This window comes from Micropterus dolomieu, linkage group LG03 (genome assembly GCF_021292245.1).
Source record: "Micropterus dolomieu isolate WLL.071019.BEF.003 ecotype Adirondacks linkage group LG03, ASM2129224v1, whole genome shotgun sequence".
Classification (NCBI taxonomy): Eukaryota; Metazoa; Chordata; class Actinopteri; order Centrarchiformes; family Centrarchidae; genus Micropterus; species Micropterus dolomieu.
Genome location: NC_060152.1, coordinates 15,076,168 through 15,095,877, shown reverse-complemented (window position 1 = coordinate 15,095,877; position 19,710 = coordinate 15,076,168). Strand labels below are relative to the sequence as shown.

The window sequence follows — 19,710 nt, the reverse complement described above, 5'->3', positions numbered from 1 at the left end:
ACAGCCACTCTACTGGGACCCCCTGTTGCCTTCTTGTGAACTACTCTCACTCACTACAGCGGCAACTAGGTGATGGTTTTTTATCCCTCATTGCTGCTGCAGGAGCTGGAGCCTGTCGCTAGGCAACCGCCCCTCCTTCCCAACATCAGCACCAGGACGGTGTGCGCGCGCTCTGCCGCATCTTCAAGTTGCCTGCCCGCACGTTCCGCTGCGTGCCTTGTCATCACGCAGCCCAGGTTTTGGTTTGCAAACACAATACATTCCTCTTTTCCAGCGCCAGAGCTCTACCGAGGACCGGACGTGCAGGCAGCAGAGGGAGGGGCACGGTAAAAAGAAGAATCACTAAATCTATTCGGATGGATTTCAACATGTTATGGCGGACATAGGTAGCTATGTTGTTATGTTCATGTGACTGCCTGGTGGGAAGCAGCGAGGTACACGCGCACAAACACACGGGCTGAACGGGATGCCCGCGTGACTGCAGGGAGGAAAGAGGCGGCGGAGGAGGTGGAGGATGAAGGGGCGGTCTAGGTGCGTGTGTGGACCACCGCAAAACCCCCGAGGTGGAGTTGTCAAAGATCGAAACCTGTGAGGAAACATTTATTCCAGCCTGGCTGCTATTTTTGGTGCAGTTTGAAAATCGATGGAGGGTATTTATTTCCTGTTCATGTCGTGGTAATTAGTCTCGCGAATGAGCCGATGTGATCTTGGGGCTTTGATCTCCACACCGTCTTTTTTCTTTTCCGTGACAGGATATGGACCTAACATAAGGTCTCGGGAGGAGGCGCACATCGGATGTCGCTCCTCCTGACTGGACACACGGAGTGACCGGCTGGTGTCGTCTCTGCTACGAGGAGGGATTAGCTGCTTTCTTTGGGATGCTTTAAAAATTTGCGGCCTGCTCTGTTCTCCAGTTACCGCAATGCCTCTGGCGAGAGGAAGAAGAGGTGGGAGGCAGAAGATGGAGAGGAGGGAGCAGCAAAATGAGTATAATAGTGATGTATAGATGGCAAACTCCATTGGTATGATTGTGTTTTATCAGAGAATGACTGAGCAGCAGAATGGTATAGACTGTACTCTGTAGGCTGTAGTGGCCTTTGAACTGTATGGGGTGAAAGAGACACTGTATTCACTGAAGCAATCTTAGTATCACAGCTGAAACATCAAATGAGGTGAGTACGGTGGCTGTGAGTGTGTTGTGGCTGCTCAATTCTCAACTTTCTGCTGACAAAGTTCTTGGACTCACTGACTGGACTATAGTGCACACCATGGGGCATTGCGCAGAGCCTATGGCACCTGCCAGTGGAGCGCTTGGTGCATAATTGTGACAGAGTGGAGCTCTGAAGCCAGCATTTATGCCTCTCCTGTACTTCTACCTACACAACTGAACTTTTATGAACCCAGAGTAAGTGTGAAACCTCTCCCAGCCTCCTCCACACACGGATAAGCTTAACATGCCTTCTCCGTCAGACTCTAGCAGCGTGGCTTCGGGGTCTCGAGGCTGGTCAGACAGCCGCAGGGGCATGTCAGGCCGTGGGCCTGGTGGGGCACGGCTACTCCTGTACCTGGGGCTGTGCCACCTGGGCCTAGGGGCCATGGTCCTGGCTTTCTCTTTCACCAGCATGGCCTTCACCTCCTCAGCCCGTGTGAGGCAGTCCTGTCCATTCTGGGCTGGCTTCTTTGTGAGTGTAAACCTGACAGAAAACATACAGTATTAAGAATGTAAAAACAGAGATCCGAAGGGTGTGTTTTCTGATGTTTGTGGTATCTGTTTGCAGGTGGTGGCATCAGGCGTAGTTGGAATAATCTCATGGAGGAGACCTCTGACACTGGTGGTATGTATATTTCCATCTGATAAAATGAGTATTCAAGTCTTTTAGCTATAGATTTAAAACCATATACCATCAAGCAATGCTGAACCAGCAGAGTAAAGAGGACCCCAGGGGCCCACCTTGAAAACTCCATGTTCACTGTGTCAACCAGGTTATTGTCATTTGATTAATTAGTCTAGGAATATGCACCATTTAAGCATGTTGTAAACTGAAGTGAAAGGAAGCAATCTCACTATAAGGTCCCTTTAGCTGTTCTGGAGCTTTTGATCATATAACATAATCTTCATCAGCAGATGGAGCTTGCCCTGTTGATATGCAACTGTTGATGTAAAACACAATTCTGAGCACTTTAAGGATTTTTTGTCCATGCTGGACTAAAAGCTAAGGTTTAAAGTTTATTCTTGACTTTGGAAAAGTGAAAGAGCCTTAAAGACAAGCAGCGAAACATGGCAGCAACGAAATCCTTGCAGGCAATTGCGCCCATTCAAAGTACGTCTACTTGTTTTACAGAGGCTCAGATTGTTATTATATGTGTCTTACAATATTATGGAAAGGATCCCTACAGAGACAGACCTTTTTTTAAAGCGTATACAGACACTCTATGGCTCTTGTCAAAGCCACCAGACTCCTTTAAAAAAAATAGCAGTTGTACCTCTCTGGTCTACTGCTGCCTCAATCGGTTAGTTTGTGTTATTGTGTGATTTTGGTGTTTTAAAGAGTTAAAAACATAGTTACACAATTATTAAAAACAATCTATCCGACCGAGGCCGCAGTAGACCAGCAACTCCTGTGTTCTGCAATGTAAAATTGCTATTTTTATCAATGGAGTCTGGTGGCTTTAACAAGAGCGATATAGTAACTGTTTCTGGTTAAACAAAAAGTATCTTACTTACACAAGAAAATGGGAAAATAAGGTCCAGGTTGAAAAAACAGAAGTTACCCTTTAAGGTGGGTCCTGCTGCTTATTTATCTAATCTTCAGGCCCTCTGTCAAAGTGTAGTTGTAAAATTATGTATACCTTTACATAAAGACAGTTCTATTTTATACTGCACTTACATTGTGCATATTCATGTATGCATTCAGTATGATTAAACTGTAACCCACGGAAAATTTGGAGTTAGTTGATCTGGCTGTGACATGCAGGGCAAAATGTGCAGGTTTTCAATCCATCCAAAAACCAAACCAGTTCCTTCACTTTTTAGTTCATCTTCTCTGGCTGAAGGTATGTTCATCAGTGAAATTACCTGTCACAGTCTTCGGTTAGAAGAATAAAACTCTGAACACTCTTGGCCCTATATCAAAACAAGGCTCTGTGTTCCTCCACAGGTGTCACTGTTCATGCTGCTGTCTGCAGTGTGTGTGATCCTTAGTTTGGCAGGCTCGATGCTCTCCTGTCAGAACGCACAGATGGTCAAGTCTATGCTCACCTGCCAGGTACACAACATTATGCAAGTGTTGTCTTCTGCCTCATGCTGAAATGCCCTTCCAGCCAGATTCATGGAGCACGTGGCAGGAATAACTGTGAATATGTTTTAAGTGTTGGTTCAGTGCTTCACACCAGTCCTCTGTGAATGGGAATGTGTGTAGGTGGAGAATGGTCTTTGTGTATGTTGCGCGCCCCCACACTCCTGCTCCATCACAGAGGAGGAGACCCTGGTCCTCTACTTGAATGCTGACTGTCACTCAGTCAGACATCAGCTGAAGGTGGGTAGCATATGTCTCCATTCTGGAGACCCAAATATTTATTTTAATGCAGAGGTTAAAAATTTAAGGATAGGTTCACATTTCTGTCTGTCTGAAAACATTCTGTGAAACATGTTTTTCTGCAACTATAAGGGGAGAACACTGCCAGGGAAACCCAAAGAGAAAATACTATAACTGAGGAAGATACCTACTGGAGTCTACTCGCTCAGACTGCTAAAGCCTCATATTTACTTCAGATAAATGTTTGAATCCATTTTTGCACAAAAAAAGGACTGTGGATTTTGTCCCCCATCACTTACATTCAAAGCACATTAGGGATCTTAGGGAGCCAATATAAACAGGAGGAATGATTACAGCTAGAAAAACCTGTTTCAATGTTCACATTGGTACCTGACCATTGTTTTAAGGCAGACTTAAAAATTGTGAACTTAGCCTTTAAATGTGACATAATAAAATGCCTTTACTGTATGTTGTCAGATTTACATTCTCTGAATGCGTATTTCTCTGAAGGACCTTTTGTTCAGTGCGTGTGGTCTCAGCATTCTCTCAACCATCATCTGTACTCTGTCCACTGTGACCTGCAGTATCCACATATTCTCTCTGGACCTTGTGCACCTGGTGAGTGCAGACACAGCACATTTTATACCAGACTAGCTTTTTTTGGCCACAAATGACACCCGGCTTTACAGTAACTACACTGCTGCATTAAACGATTAGGGTTTACATTTGTACCCCGCTTTGGCCCATTATATCTATCTGTTGTAAGTATGATCTTGATGTGTTGCCCATTCCCGTTGCCTAGCTGGCCCCACATCGCTCTCGTTCAGTCAACCCAGAATGCACCACGCCTCAAGACGCCTTCCTGACCAACATCATGGACTTTGAGGAGTTCGTCCCGCCCATACCTCCGCCCCCCTACTATCCTCCTGAGTACACCTGCAGCTCTGAAACAGACGCTCAGAGGTACCACATGCATTATTATACATCAACATCAACAACACACTTGTGTACAGTATGTAATAGCCATGCACATGATTAGAATGCAGACACATTGGACAGAGCGTGCAAGGAAAATGATTTGTTTGATATTTTTGTATTAACATCTAGCATCACCTATAATGGCTCCATGGAGAGCCCTGTTCCTCTATACCCCACTGACTGCCCCCCACCTTATGAAGCTGTGATGGGACAAAGAGCTGCAAGCCAGGTGAGTATGTATGTGTGGATGTATCAGTGTGTGTGTGTGTTATGTGTGATGTACCCACTGCTGATCCTTGTTTTTTTGACCGTCAAGGCAACAGTGTATGACCCCCACTGCACTGAGCTGTCTGGAGAGAGAGGAACTTCTACTGCCTTCAGTGGAGAAGGTGAGAAACCATCCCACATCGTTATAGATTCACATGTAACTTTTGAAAGAGTGGCATTATGATTAAGTACAAAAAAGCAGATGGTAATATGAATGATCTTGGAGAATGTGGCATTTTATGATTAATCATAAGGCCAAAAACCTTTCCAAAATATTTTACTAATTAATTGTCATTTATCAAGCAACATTTACAAACATTTTCTTTATTTTAACTTTATTTTTATTTTGACAGGGACAGTGCATATTAAAAACATTTCTGAAAATATGCCAGTTAGCCAAAGAAATCTATATATATAAAAGCACAAATATGAAGAATAAAAGCATTGAAAATACAATCAACAATAAAAGCATAAAGAATATGCAGATACAAATACTAGTGGTTCTCAATGTGAGGATTTGATCGTTTTCATTGTGCTTGGCCTCTGAGAAATTGTTATGGGTCAAATGTACAAAATAATCAATAGGCCTATATTTATTAAAGACTTATTCATGCAAGTTATTAGTTTGTCTAGACCTAATTTAACAAATGAAATTGAATGTGAACTATCAATAGTGCCACCAAATTCATAACCTCAGTTGTCAATGATGGTGAGTTTTAATACGTCAACAAAGTGCTGAAAGGAAATTTGGGGATTTCGAGACATCAGGGCTGTATATACTATAATGTAATTATAATTGCATAAGTTATATCTGTATTTTAAAATGTTATATACATACATAGTAAAAATACTTTTTTCTTGTTATATTAGTAATTAGTAATTTGAGGAGGCACACAAAATAAAGTAAAATAAACACAGAAATGCTTAATCTTTCCAACACTGCTATAAATTAAACTGAAAGCTATATGTCTCCCTCCCACAATAAAGAAATACCATTTTCTTATTAGTGTCCATGGACAGCGGATCCCTGTTGATGTCAGAGATCGTGGACATCCCTGACGATTCCTCCCCCTCTGAGGACTCCTGTCTGTTGGAGGTTGGGCTGAGGAACCAGGGGGAGAGGGGCAGCAGGGCTGCTGGTGAGGTGGGAGACGGAGGAGACGGTGGGGAGTACATCAGCTTTCGTGGTCCCCCGTCTCAGACACCAGAGAGTCCTCTGGCAGGAGGGCCGCGAGCCAGGCGCTTCCTCAGAGGAGAGAGGTCCAACTCCTGCTCTTCACCCACCACAGCGACCACCACATACAGGTGAGGACAAACACACACATGCAGACATGATTTAATAGTGTAAGGGCTCTACAGTTGATGGTGTTCTGCAGTAATATCAGAACAGATAGAGAATGTTGTTGCTTGTCATAGTGCACAATTATTGGGATGTAAACTCATTTCAATGAAGGTTAAAATCTAAAAGGAAGCCTGCACAGCACAGCCACACACACATATCATTTTTTTGATTGCCTGTTTTGTCCTGCAGGTCTCCAGTATTGCGTCACCAGGCCATGTTAGCTAGTAGCTGTTCCCAGCTAGAAGCAATAGGGTGTTCCACCTCTCAACAGCGATCCTGCATCACGGAGATTCAAGGTCGCCCCTTCAATCCTTCACGACAAGGAGCTGCCCTAACCTTCTCTGCACCTCCCGCTTCACCCTCCTCAGCTGCCGGTGAGCAGAGTGGTGGTCACGGTAATGGGCCAGCTCTCCCGGGCCAAACGTTGTACCTTCGACGAAAGACTGTGAGAAGTGAAAAGGATGGAGAAGATGCAAGAAGGGATCGTGAAGGGCTCCTATGTCTTGTTAGGTCACACAGTGAGCCAGGCCTCGGCTCCTCGACTGACACAGGTAAGTCAGACACAGAAATTAGCACACCTCTTACATAAAAATTTCAACATCCATAACCTGCCCTTGTTTCTCCTCTTCTCTAGTCGACTTTGGCTCTGTAGGCAGCAAAGCATCTACGGACACAGGTAAGAGCTCATAACTAAAAGGCTTTAAGATGTGATGTTCTTGTGGCTCAGCGGTCTAAAGCACAAATTGAAGTCTGGCCCAGAGCCTTTGTTACATTTCAGCACCGCCTCCCTCTTCCTTTCTGTCTCTTTTCACATTTCACTGTCCAATTAAAGGCAACAAAGCCCCGAAAAAACCCACTTCCAAGTTGATTTGAGGAGATACAATTCAACTCATTTGCACCTAATGGCCGTCTTTCATCAAGCCCTCTTAGAAACTAGAGCAGATTAAACACTGGAGGAGACATGCAAATCTGTGCATATGATTTATGAAACTCTTCCACAACATCTAAATTAGTAGTGATTTGATTACAAATTGATAAATTAGATTCTGCTGTGGAAATAATAATGTTCCTCATTTACATATTATTTTCAAATGATACATCCTGAATGGTGGATATGTAATGGAACACAGCAAAAGACCTGCATCTTTGAGTCTAAGTAGCCTAATTTTTACTACTTATGCTAGATTTCAGACTATTACATTTCAACACAAAATAATATACACCTATTCTTTCTTTCGGAGCATGAGGATTCCATACTCTGTGCTGATATAGAGTATACTATATGTCCCTGAAAAAAGACTAGACTTTTGACAAACAGAAATGTATCTTACTGCTATGATAGATGTGTAAATGATATATACAGATGAAGATTAGATGAAGCACTTCTGAGCCTCTGGTCCATTTTCTACATTTTATTTGTGTATTCTGAGGTATTTTATCAGGACTTGATCCGCAGTTCTTTTGTATGGTGTTGCCAACTTAATGACAGAAAGGTAGAGATTCTGCTGTTCATTTAATTAGTTAACTTTTTCCACGCTTAACGCTTTGCTATGAAGCTCTATAGGGGACAGATGCCATCTTGTTTCCTTCTCTTTTCCCTCTTTTTATGTAGTTAGGGAGTTAAGTTTAGCATTTTAACTTTGTCTCTTTGGGTAATTTACTCAGTATTGTGTCAGGACTACTTGGTTTGTTATTTAAAGAGGTGGTATTATGTTTTTTGGCTTTTTCCCTCTCCTTTATTGAGTTATATATCTTTTTTGTGCATGTACTAGGTTTGCAAAATGAAAAAGCCCAAAGTCCAGCCCAAAGGCAGTTCCCATCTCCCACAGAAAACACTGCTCTGAACTGCCTGAAAACAGCTCGTTTGTAGTCCAGCCTTTACTTCCCTTTCTTGTGATGTCACAAGTAAATACATGTCATAATGCATGCTCAAAACACCGGTGGAAAAACACTGAGCTGCAGCACACCTCACCTCTCCCTTCCAAACACTAGCTACCCTCCAAGCAGTCAATGGACATAAAGTTGTTACTGTGATGTAGAGACAGAGCTCAGTTAAAACGTTATGGATGAAAGATACTTTTGCTACAGATTAATAACTCACCACTCTGAAACTCTTGCTCCAGTCCATATTGCCAAGCTGGTCAGCAACATGTAGCCTACAGCTGAATTGAAGTTGTTTACGTCTTTTCGCTGACCTGCCTTTCTCTGCTTCTGATTGGCTATAACCCGCCTTTCGCTGACCTGCCCTTCTCTGCTTCTGATTGGCTTGTCGTCCTTAACTAAGAACTGTGCATGTGCAACTCCTAACAGAGATCATTTAGAGACAAGATGTATCACTCCTTAGCTAAAATAAAGCCTTCAACACAGGGTGAAAAGAGGAGCTGCAGCAATGTGCAGTATGACAAAAAATTTAATTAAACCATGTAAACGGTTCTGGTACAACCCCTGAATAGGATTTTGAACCTGAAAATGAGCATAATACCACCTCTTTAAGACTTGGCTAGCCCTGAATTTCAATTTAGCTTCTGTACCTCACTCCTTATATTCTTCATTTAGTTGTATGTTATTTCCCTCTCTTTTTTTTTTTTTGACTCTCTGACTGTCTCTCAAAGGTCCCTCTTCTCAGGCATGTCTGTTGCCCCGCACATCTTTACCTCCAGCTGCCGTTCTGCCAACGAAAGGCAGCATGAAATCAGCAGCCACAGGGGTGCAGGTCCCCTCAAAACCTCCCCCCACCTCACCACTGCATTTACCTAAAGACTGCCACCGTTCCTTGGGCGACCTTAAGGTTAGTCTGAAACTTGTTAATAGAAGAGAAGCATCACTCAAATGATTACAATAGTTTACACTTCCCATGTGAGTCTTAGCAAAAGCTGAATTATTGTTTGACTGTTATTTAATCTTATGCTTTACTTTACTTTTTACTTTTCCTGCAGGTGACTCGGGGTCTGGTGGCACGTTTCCTGCAGCGCTCCAAACGCAACACATCGCCCTCCACCGAGCATGCTGGGGGCACAGGGCAGGGTCCTAAGAGGAGGAGTGGAGCTGAGAGCGCTGCCACCAACTACCTGCCCTTTGAACAAGTATGACAAGTTCTAATCACACACAGAAAAAAGGTGCTAACACAAAGAACCTTTTAGCAAGAATTTCCTTAAAGAACCCTCAAAAATGGTTCCTTAAGGCACCATTAACGGTGCTCCAAAGAAAGTTGTTTGTGGTCCCAACTTGTTCAGTAAACAACCTCTTTTAAATGGTTCTTTAATAATTTTTCTGAATAAATGGTTCTTTGAGAATTTTAAATCAAATTAGGGGTACGTTGCAAAACAAGAAAATGAACATAGCTGTGTGTTTGACATTCAATTTTACTTAATTTAATTACATTTTATTTCTTCTGCAAGTAAAGCCATCTGCTCTTTGTCTAAATCTTCACTCGATAAAAACTTCTTCAGGTGTTGCTGACCCCGTGGAACAACAACCGAGGACACCCCAACCATCACTCCCATCACCCTCATCGCCGTGGACACCACCATTCCCACAGTGACAGTCGACACAACCGGCACCACAGCAGTCGGGTGCCAGAGGGGATCCACCTGCGCAGCTGTGGAGATTTAAGCTCCTCCTCTGCGTCACTACGTCGATTAGTGACACCTCATGCGCTGCACGGGTCATCAGGAGCTCTCTACTCTGAGTCTGCACTGTAAGGAGGAGAGGAGGGTTGGATGGAGGAAAATAGGAGGCATACAATTTGACAGGGTTGTAAGGAAGACAGGGAAGGGAAGGAAAAAAGGAGGTTGAAGAAAAGGGTGTTTAGGACAGTTTAGTGGAGTGGAGATATCTAGTACTGAAATTGTGAAAGTCTGTGCAAATGGCCTTATTCAGTGGTGCTCTTTATCACTCTGAACATTAGCCTAGAGCTCTCACTATTTCGCTGTCCAACACCAGTGAAACGGTCAGTAGATGCTTATTTCTGGGCAGTGTGGTCCCCGTTCTAACAGAATAAACTGGCCAAGACAACCCAACGAGAAGCATCTCTTCTGCTGTACTCTCCACTCCCTCTCTCAATACTCATCTGGAAACATATTTTCCTCAAGACTGGAGACAGAACTCAACGAGCATTCATGCTGCAGCAGCAACTTACTCACATGTACATTCAGTCTTAATAATGGGTTGCAATTTGCTTTTGGCCCTTTTGAACATTCCTATTTATTTACAGGATCTTTCAGGTGAAGTAATCATGGAAATCCTTATTTTGTCTTCCATTGATTAAAGAAAATGCATCTCAATAAACATAGTTAGCTGAGTACAATGTAAGATAAACAGTTGAGGCTGCACATGAGGACAAATGCTGTCACACGGAAAACCCTTTACTGAGTTGATGATTTTGTCGTCTTCTTTTTGCAAATCTTATTTTCACTTTCTCCAATGGTTTTCCACCTCCACATTGGCCTTCCAAAAAAGGCAGCATTTTTAACATTGACATTAATGCACACCACAGACACACACTCAGCGATTTGAAATATATTCTCTGTGGGTGGCCCCTGGACACAGTGGTTTGATTTGCATATGTGCATGTTTTTGCTAAAGCCTCCCAAATACAACAGGAACCTTGTGCATTCAATCCTGAACGCCCGTGTAACAAAGTAACATGTCTTCAGAATGTCTTTAACTGCATGTTTTGACAATGCTTCTTACTTGTTTTCCTTTTGCACCCAAGAACTATGATAGTAGCCATTTGAAATGTGTTTGTGTTAATAGATAGCTGAAAGAGAAGGTCAGAGTCGAAGCTGAGCGGCGCTCCCAAAGTTTTCTGCCAGATGGCTCTAAACATGCCTCTGCATCCTAATTTGATTTTGAGAGGGTTTAAAAATGTTTCACAGGCATATCTGTGACACTGGCTAAAGCAGACGGATCCTGTTAGATAAAGAGGTGTAAATTGCACTGTGACTCTGACCAGGAAGAGTCTTTTGCAATAAATGTACGGACAAATTAAAAAGTTAGTTAGTTGGGCTTCACACTATGTGCTGGCACGGTTCTCTTCTGACTTGTGGATGGGTGGTTAAATGACAAAAAACAGCCTTGGACTGCTGTCAGTCCAGTGACAGTGCACATACGATGGGCCTGGCAGCTCTGGATACTGGATTTTGGAGTGTATTAATATTTGTGTCAGATTTGAGGGGGTTTGTCCTTTTGAAAGTATTTTTGGTGTGCTCCCTAAGTGGTGATATTGACTGCATATCAGTAAACACACATTTTGGATACACTCATGTATGTAACAAATTTTAAAAAATGACACGCATACACACTTAGCATGCATACAGATACAGGCACACCAACACAATCCATTATTAAGGCACTGAGCTGTATTTCTACCTCCTGTCTTGCATAAAACATTATTTATTTGAGAAAATGTATATCTGTATGGCAGGCTTAAAAAGATAGACTTTAAACCTGAATAATAAATGTATCTAAATATGACACCTATTCCAGATTTTAAATGCAGTGTCAATGGCAAAACTTCCAATGCAAGTTATGTATTTCAAAATATGAAATAAATGATAGACATCAAATAAAAATACTTATGTTGATGTTTTGTACGTATTGTGAACGGTAACATAACAGACAATACTGTAAGGTTAATATTCTTTAGTCTCTGTTTTGTTAATTTTTCTCTTTTCTACTCATAAAACTACAATAGCTGAAGCTCACCCAGATTGTGGGCTCACCCCTAGCTCCCCCTCCACTTAAACCCCGCCTGTTCTCAAATCTTATTGGTCAGCCAGTGTGCAAACCCATCTTGGTTCGATGGTGCTGGCCAATCAAAACGCTAAATGTCAAATGGAGCCTTCGGAATCCACGCCCACACGCACCACTCGCAATGGATGTTGGGAAATCTAGTTCGGCAGTTTTGTAATAAAACGGACAGTGGCGGTACAGTGAACTACAATCTGCACATCCTGGTTTTAGGAGACGTTCACAGACTTCAGTTCAGCAGCCATACGAAGAAACAGAAGATAAACGAATTTGCTGTACTATACTGAACAGTTTGGGATAACAAGACAGTATAATTATGGTACGTAAAGACATGTGTATGGAAAAAAATATTTTAATTCGGTATGCTGTAGCTAGCCTTGTTAACAGAATGGATCCAGGAAAAAATGTAAACTAATGTCAGCTAACGCTTCTTTTCATGAAGGGAACTTGATAGCTAATCCTCATAGCTCATGTTTACGGAGCTTCGGGGCTGTGAGACCAGAGAGTTAGCTACTTAGCCTGGCAGTTTTCCTAAACGGGAACAAGTCATTGACGTTATGTGATTAACTTGTTAGAGTTAGGGTAACGTTACAGTCCAACAAGTGTGAGCCCATCTTTTCTACGGTTGGTGAGAACACTTGTACCACCGGTTTGGGAATGAGACGTCTGTTGAGCTGGGGCATGAATGCCCCTAAAGTAATCCGTACTACACTGCTGGCCGTCGCCCCTCTTAAGTTAAAAAACACATCTCTTCTGCTGTGCACCTCTACTTTCCAGGGAGACAGCATTTGTAATGGGACACACAGCAAAACGGCGCTGCTGTCAGATCCACAGCTGTTTGAAGACCAGTTTCAGGAGCTGGTGAAGGAGCTTTCAGAGGGGGACCTCACCGATCCTGCGCTGGCTGATGCTCTGAGCAGGCTGAGAGAGGTATATATGTTGTCTTGTCTTTTGCTGAGTTACGTCTGAGAAATGGTGAAATAATGTGTCATGCATAGACATGTATCTGCATGCTTTTTTCTTAGGTTTTGGTGTACAATTCCCCTGGAGGCAAGAGGAACAGAGGCCTGTCTGTGATTGGCTCACTGAGGGAACTTCTCCCTCCCAGTCAGCTCACACAGGACACAGTGCAGCGGGCTCTGTTGGTTGGTTGGTGCATTGAGTTGGTAAGGATGTATTATGTTAAAATATAAGTCTGGCAATATTCCACATTTTTCTTATCGTCATCAAATCCCATTAATAAACAGTATGATGTAGTCTATTCCTCTGTACCATAGATCTGCAATTGTTAAAACTTTTTTTTAACTGTGCACTGCAGTAGACCTGTAACGATTAATCAGTTGGTTGTCAACTATTAAATGAATCACAAACTATTTTGATAATCGATTAATTGGTTTGAGCCATTTTTTAAGTTAAAATTCCCTGATTGAAGCTTATTAAATGTCAATATTTTCTGGTTTATTTACTCCTCTATGACAGTAAACTTAATGTCTTTGGGTTGCGGACATAACAAGACATTTGAGGATGTCACCTTGGGCTTTGGGAAACCCTGATCTTTCACAATTTTCTGGCATCATATATACCAAACAACTAACAGATTATTGGAGGAAATAATTGACAGATTAATTGACCATGAAAATAATGGTTAGTTATTAACTAAACTGTAGTTTATTTTGATAGAACAGAGACACAGTGGTTTATTATAACTCTAACCAATAAATTCACACCATTCTCATATCTAAACTTGTCTTAACCATATTCATTTATTTAAAATTATTATTTATACTCAAGCTCTATGAGATTGAGGACCTGTTTTACACAGAAAGATGTTTTTTTCTTGGTAGGAAAGGATGTATTTTGTGCTGCCCAGTATGCCCAAAACTTCCTCTCTCAAACACATACTCAGACTGACTTTTGTACTGACACTATGCAAGGGTGGTACGTGTTACAACTGCGTCTCTGTTACTTGCAGCTTCAGGCGTTTTTTCTCGTAGCGGATGATATCATGGATGCATCTGTGACTCGGAGAGGACAGCCCTGCTGGTACAAGAAGGTGAGACTTGATACATTTTGGGAAAAGAGACCCTAAAATGGCTTTGTTTGTGAAGTGGATGTTTGCTTTTCACTATTAATAGTGTGCTCTGTATCTCAGGTGAATCTGTCTGTTTGCTTTTAAGGATGGAATAGGTCTGGATGCCATCAATGATTCGTTTCTCTTGGAAGGGTCAATCTACAGACTGCTTCGCAGACATTGCAGGGATCAGCCCTACTACGTCCACCTTCTGGAGCTTTTTACTGAGGTACTATACGTCCTGATTGGTGACACAGGCACGAACAGACACACAAACATGATCCTTAATGCATCTCTGTTTGTTTCAGACATCTTTCCAGACAGAGCTCGGCCAAGCTCTGGACCTCATGACATCTCCCCCGGGTCAGATTGACCTCAGTAGATTCACCATGGAGAGGTAGTGAAGTTAAATGTAAACTTTAATGTCATGTAAATTTGCAGAGAGGGATGTTTGTTATCAAAGAAAATAAGTAATTATTTCTCTCCTTGTCTTTCAGGTATAAAGCTATTGTGAAATACAAGACTGCCTTTTACTCTTTTTACCTCCCGGTGGCAGCTGCAATGTACATGGTGAGTGTGTTTTTATATTGTACGCACATGACAGAAGGAGCTCATAGGTGTGATGGTGATGACATTTAAGGGTGGCAGCAAATTAAAGCTCGACAACACTGGTCTCTGAGAAGGTTAGAATAAGGCCAGCCAGCACAATATGGACAAGAAAAGTAATGTCATACTCTTTCTCATAACTATTGTACCTTTCTTTTGTAGGCAGGAATCAAAAGCGAAGAGGAACACAATAATGCCAAACACATCTTACTTGAGATGGGAGAGTTCTTTCAAATACAGGTAATTACTTTTACACGCCATCCCACTTTTACACCACATATTGAATAATATGCTGCAGAGTTAATAACCGTGTGTTTCGTTTGCAGGATGACTACTTAGACTGTTACGGAGACCCTGCTGTGACAGGAAAGATTGGTACAGACATCCAGGATAACAAATGCAGCTGGCTGGTAGTGAAGGCTTTGGAAATTATGACTCCTGAGCAGAGAGCAGAGCTGGAGGTGGGACTTCCGATAACGACCTGTACTATTTGAATACTTTCAATATGTACTGATATTATTTGGCTGCAAACCATGTGCAGAGCTGTGTGCACAGATCTTGTGGCTCCCACCCAGTCAGACGAAACTAAAGAACTGTGGTATGAGAATATAATCTTAATATATAATATAATGTAAAGTTTACTTTGCTGGTTTTTGTTAAGTTTCCTTCACAAAAACATCAGAGAGAATGCAAAAATAATAAACCATAATTTAGTGTATGCAACAGACAGATTCTCTAATTTGAAGTAAGTGAACTTAAACATAAAATAAAGGGTTTTTATCTGAAACGTCATTCAACAACAAACAAAATTGCTTTGCAGCAACAGAATTAGCCAATTTATTGTAATAATTTGTTCCTTAGTCCAGGGTTTCCATGCTTTTATGGTAACGATCGTTCTACTCCTTTGTGCACGTGTTGGCCTCTGATCCCACCTTTTCAGAAGTACTATTAAAGTCACTAGCTAGTACATTAGCAAAGCTTATTTTCATCTTCATCTCCTCCTTAGGCATGTTACGCACACCATGATGATGCTAGTGTGGAAAAGGTCAAAGCACTGTACAACACCCTGCAAATGCCCACACTGTACCAAAGATATGAAGAAGAGAGCTACCAGCGGCTACAGAAACTCATCACTTGTCACGCTCAAAACCTTCCTCACTCAGTCTTCCTCAACTTTGCCAAGAAAATCTACAAGAGGAATAAGTGAGAGGGAACGGTGGTCATAAACAGTGTCGGGAGGCATCAGCCTGGTTCCCTTTTGACTTTTATCGTGACGCCAAGATCAACTCCTCTCCCTTTTTCTATTTTTTTTTAATAGCGGGTTTGCCAGCAGCAAGCCTGTGACACCCGACAGCATGACCTTGAACAGGACTGTAATATTTAGAAATCAGTTTTCTTAATTTTGAAATGATTTATAGATATTTGGTTGTGCATGTCATCAAACAGCCTGTTATCTATTTATTGAACCCAGTGCATAATGTACACTTCCTCAGTACTTGCCTGCCATATGCCTGCCATTTCTCTATCGGAGAATGCCATGGATATGAGAACGACACTGAAATCAGTCACACGTGGTTTGGTCTAGATTTTATATTTGTCTCCCCTGAGGAATGCACGGCAGGGTGAAGGTACAAATCAAATCAGATAGTCACAGTTTTGATTTTGTAGGAATAGATGTATAAATTGATTAGGGACTAAAGGGGGACAGTGCATATATAACAGTAGATGTACCCTGATTGATGACAGACTGTTAAACCTGGTCAGCCCTCTAATTCCATATAATTTTATATTGCTGCTATCAAGTCTGTACTGGCCTGAATGTTATTGCTTTTAATAAATAATTTATGACCAGTCTCTTTCATATTTTGAATGTTTTTGTCTGTGTTGGCTGTAGAGCAGAAATGATTAGTAGGTTAAAATAGACAACAAAATGAACTATTAGGACAGTGAATCACTTCAGTAATTTATCAAGCAACGGTGCTCAAATTTTCAGTGTTTCAAATGTGAGGATTTAATTCTTTTGCTTGTCATGTATGATGGTAAATTGGGTTTTGGACTTTTGGTCAGACAAAACAAGCACTTTGAAGACTTTATCATCTTTACCTCTGGGAAGTTATAATGGGCCTTTTTGATTATTTTCTAATATATTATTTACTGAACAATCGATTGATCATCTATCTAGTCCACAGATTAATCAATAAGTAGTAGCAATAGCTGGCTATGTGTGAGGCTTGCATATTAACCAACTTCCTTTAAGACAGACTAATAATCGCATTAATCAATTGCAGATAAAGAAAAATTAAAGGAAATTACTCCTCTCACTCCTCTTATAACGCAGGGCTCCAAAGTAATTATTTGAAAGAGGTGAAGCTGAAAATGACTCAAGATGAATTGGATGTGATGATATGGCAAGCAAGGGGTGTGGTTTGGTTGGGGTTGATGGTGGAGGGTCGGGCGATGGTTTCTTGAATGCTCGCGAGAAGACAGATGCTGAGGCTGTTAACGTCGGAGACAGACTCATATTCACACGGACTGGGATGTGAGAGAGCCCGATGAGATGGAGACCTTCATCCATCTTCACCTGAATCTGATTGTGAGTCGAGTCCTATTTTTTATTTTCTGTCCTGCTGTAGGCTATTTTTTTTTATTTGAAATGAATCTGCATAGTCTAGTCAAAACACCCGATCCTATTCCAGCACGGAGCCTGCGTAGGTCATGAAACATGCAATAACGCTTTTAACAGCGGAATACTTTTGAATAAATTTTAGAGAAAATGTATTATTATAATTCGTTTTCATTGGTATCTAATATGTGTAATGTTTGAGTTATAATAGGGGCGGATGGGCCTGTAGCCTATATCAGGGCGATGCGGTTGGAGGTACCCCCTCCTCCCCCTTCTCCTCCCATCCTCCCTGTCTACATCAGCTCTGTGGGATCAATAAATGCAGGGGTAAAAACTGTGCACAGGACGGGTTAAATTACGTATGCTGATGTGCTGTTTTTGTTTTATTTCAAGGCTTTTTTGGCTTTAATGGTCATTGTGACAAAAGGCCCAGTGTAAGCAAGCACTTGAGTGCTAAATATTCTTCAGTTATGTGAAGGGCACTGTGGAGGAATATATGAGCAATAGCCTTCGGTAGGTGGGCTTTAAAAAGGCAGATTCAGTGTTGTTCAGTGCTGCTGCCTGATTATTTCATGCTCCAGTTGAATGTGCTTTATGTTCAGTCATTGCTTTATGTACCGTGTTTTTTTAAATGGCATTCTTCTGATCTAGATCTTACTGCCTTGTGTAAGGATGGACTGGCACAGATGGACACAGCTCTACTACTGTAAACTCATGAATATCACTGCTTAGTAACATAAATGATGAAGATATTGAGTGACAGATATTGAGCTATAAATTAGCTGACAATTAGTGTGGGTGGGTGTTTGAATTTGATTAGATGTCTAGATAACCAAGGAAATAATACAACAGATGGAACAAGGTAGCCTAGACATGGACGCTGCAGAAAACCTACATACCAATTGAGTGGCACTAATGTTATGTACATTTTCATTTCAAGTCCAAATTACATGGCATCTCAATGTTTAAAAAAACTGGATTGCTCAAAAAATTGTAACATTAGGGCTGCAACTAGCATTTGTTTCATTATCATCTGCCAATGCTTTTCTTGATTAAGAAATTAAGCATTTTGTCAATGTCAAAAAAAAGTTATAAATGACCATCACAGTTTTCCACGGTGATGACTCTAAGGTAATGTCTTCAGATGTCTTGTTTTGTCCGACCAACAGTCCAAAACCCAAAGATTTCATAAATGACTTTGAAAACAAAGTCATGTGTTGATGTCACTGCGTGTTGATGTCACTGCTGTGTCCTCCCAGGACAGGAAAACCTAAAAGTTTTAAAACCCAAATAGAATTTTTAATGAACGGTCCAGGTGATGGGTTTAACTTAGTAAGACTTAGCCTAATGTGAGAACATGTTTGGAGCAAGAACACTGTCTTTAAATAGCTGAATTAGCTCGTAGTCGTTATTTACTGTGTCTTCTTTGATGTTACAGGATCTTGGGATTCAAGCCAAGATGTGACCATCACAGCGCGTCATAGTTTGGATCTCTCCAGCCTTTACAATACTTGTTCCTATAGCAACAGAAATATCAGAGTATCCGAAGAAGTCTCATTCCCACAATGCAGTCCTCTAGCTGCTCCTCTCAGCCTTCAAAGCCACGGCGCTTTGACGTCAGCAGACGGACCACTACCTTAGCTGGACCAAAGTCTCATGGCCCTGGTTTTCAGAGGGAGGATAAAAACATGAACACGATCACCACGTCCTCCCCACGCCGGGCTACCAAAGGCCCCACTGCACCCACCAGAACAAGGGTGGGAGTGCAGCCTCGCGTACCAATAAGCCAGTCCAGGTTTGGCTCACAAAAACAGAGTTCCACCATTCCCAAATCAGCTAAGCCCAAACTCAAGAATGCCCGTGCAACAGCGGCCACCCAAATTGCACCAGCAGCCACTCCTCCTCTGCTTCCCTCTGTTCTCCCTCTTGACCCGAATTGCAACGAGCCAAGCCTCCCATGTTTGTGCTGCGACGGCCGCTCCCCACAAGACAACAACAGTATGTTTAACCATAACCACAACAACAACAACACCATCTCTCTCAGGCAGCAACTGAAGCTACCGCCTCCTCCGGCCCCGTTGCCCCAGAGGCAGGATGGGACAGGGGCCAAAGAGAAGCCTGAGCCTCCCTCGCCAGCACAGGCCAAGCTGAAGCCCTCTGCCTGCCCTGCCGCTAGTCTGGAAAATGAGGACAAGAAAGCAGATGAAAGCGCGGATCTGGACAACAAGAAAAATGTGAAAGTAGAGGAAGAAGACGACGAGGAAGAGAGCAGTGGGGATATTGATATTGATGATGATGAAGAGGAGGCTGACAATGATGACGACGATGAAGATGATGACACCCTGGTCCCCTCGTGCTGTGACTGTCCCCCCTCCCTCCTGGAGCTCTCGCTCTCCTCCTCTACCTCCTCATCCTCCACTTCCATCAGCTCCTGCTCTGATCTGGAGCCTGACTGTGCAGATCAGTCTGCCTCCATCTGCTCTTCCCACGACCAAGATAATCTATCCGTCCCTCTGTCCCCCAAAGACAACTGTGT

General features: G+C 42.2%; 2 protein-coding genes across 3 annotated transcripts; both read left to right on the top strand.

Annotated features, from left to right (window-relative positions):
• The first annotated feature begins 250 nt into the window (after nucleotides 1-250).
• fam189b (family with sequence similarity 189 member B) lies at nucleotides 251-11,708 on the top strand. The gene is made up of 15 exons (XM_046043958.1): nucleotides 251-650; nucleotides 753-1,682; nucleotides 1,779-1,835; nucleotides 3,159-3,266; nucleotides 3,420-3,536; nucleotides 4,047-4,154; nucleotides 4,339-4,499; nucleotides 4,644-4,743; nucleotides 4,831-4,903; nucleotides 5,789-6,086; nucleotides 6,313-6,674; nucleotides 6,758-6,799; nucleotides 8,736-8,911; nucleotides 9,060-9,206; nucleotides 9,573-11,708. Exons 2-15 carry the CDS (start codon nucleotides 1,455-1,457, stop codon nucleotides 9,822-9,824), a joined length of 2,229 nt encoding a protein of 742 aa, XP_045899914.1. The 5' UTR covers nucleotides 251-650; nucleotides 753-1,454; the 3' UTR covers nucleotides 9,825-11,708.
• A 344-nt stretch (nucleotides 11,709-12,052) lies between these two features.
• fdps (farnesyl diphosphate synthase (farnesyl pyrophosphate synthetase, dimethylallyltranstransferase, geranyltranstransferase)) lies at nucleotides 12,053-16,402 on the top strand. 2 transcript variants are annotated; one of them, XM_046045845.1, is made up of 10 exons: nucleotides 12,053-12,193; nucleotides 12,652-12,804; nucleotides 12,900-13,040; nucleotides 13,847-13,927; nucleotides 14,052-14,174; nucleotides 14,254-14,342; nucleotides 14,443-14,515; nucleotides 14,714-14,791; nucleotides 14,878-15,012; nucleotides 15,558-16,402. In XM_046045845.1, the coding sequence occupies exons 1-10, from the start codon at nucleotides 12,191-12,193 to the stop codon at nucleotides 15,756-15,758; spliced, it is 1,077 nt and encodes a 358-aa protein (XP_045901801.1). In that variant the 5' UTR covers nucleotides 12,053-12,190; the 3' UTR covers nucleotides 15,759-16,402. The 2 variants fall into 2 exon arrangements, with proteins under 2 accessions (XP_045901801.1, XP_045901799.1); XM_046045843.1 differs by lacking the exon at nucleotides 12,053-12,193 and having other exon boundaries at nucleotides 12,456-12,804.
• Nucleotides 16,403-19,710: the final 3,308 nt, after the last annotated feature.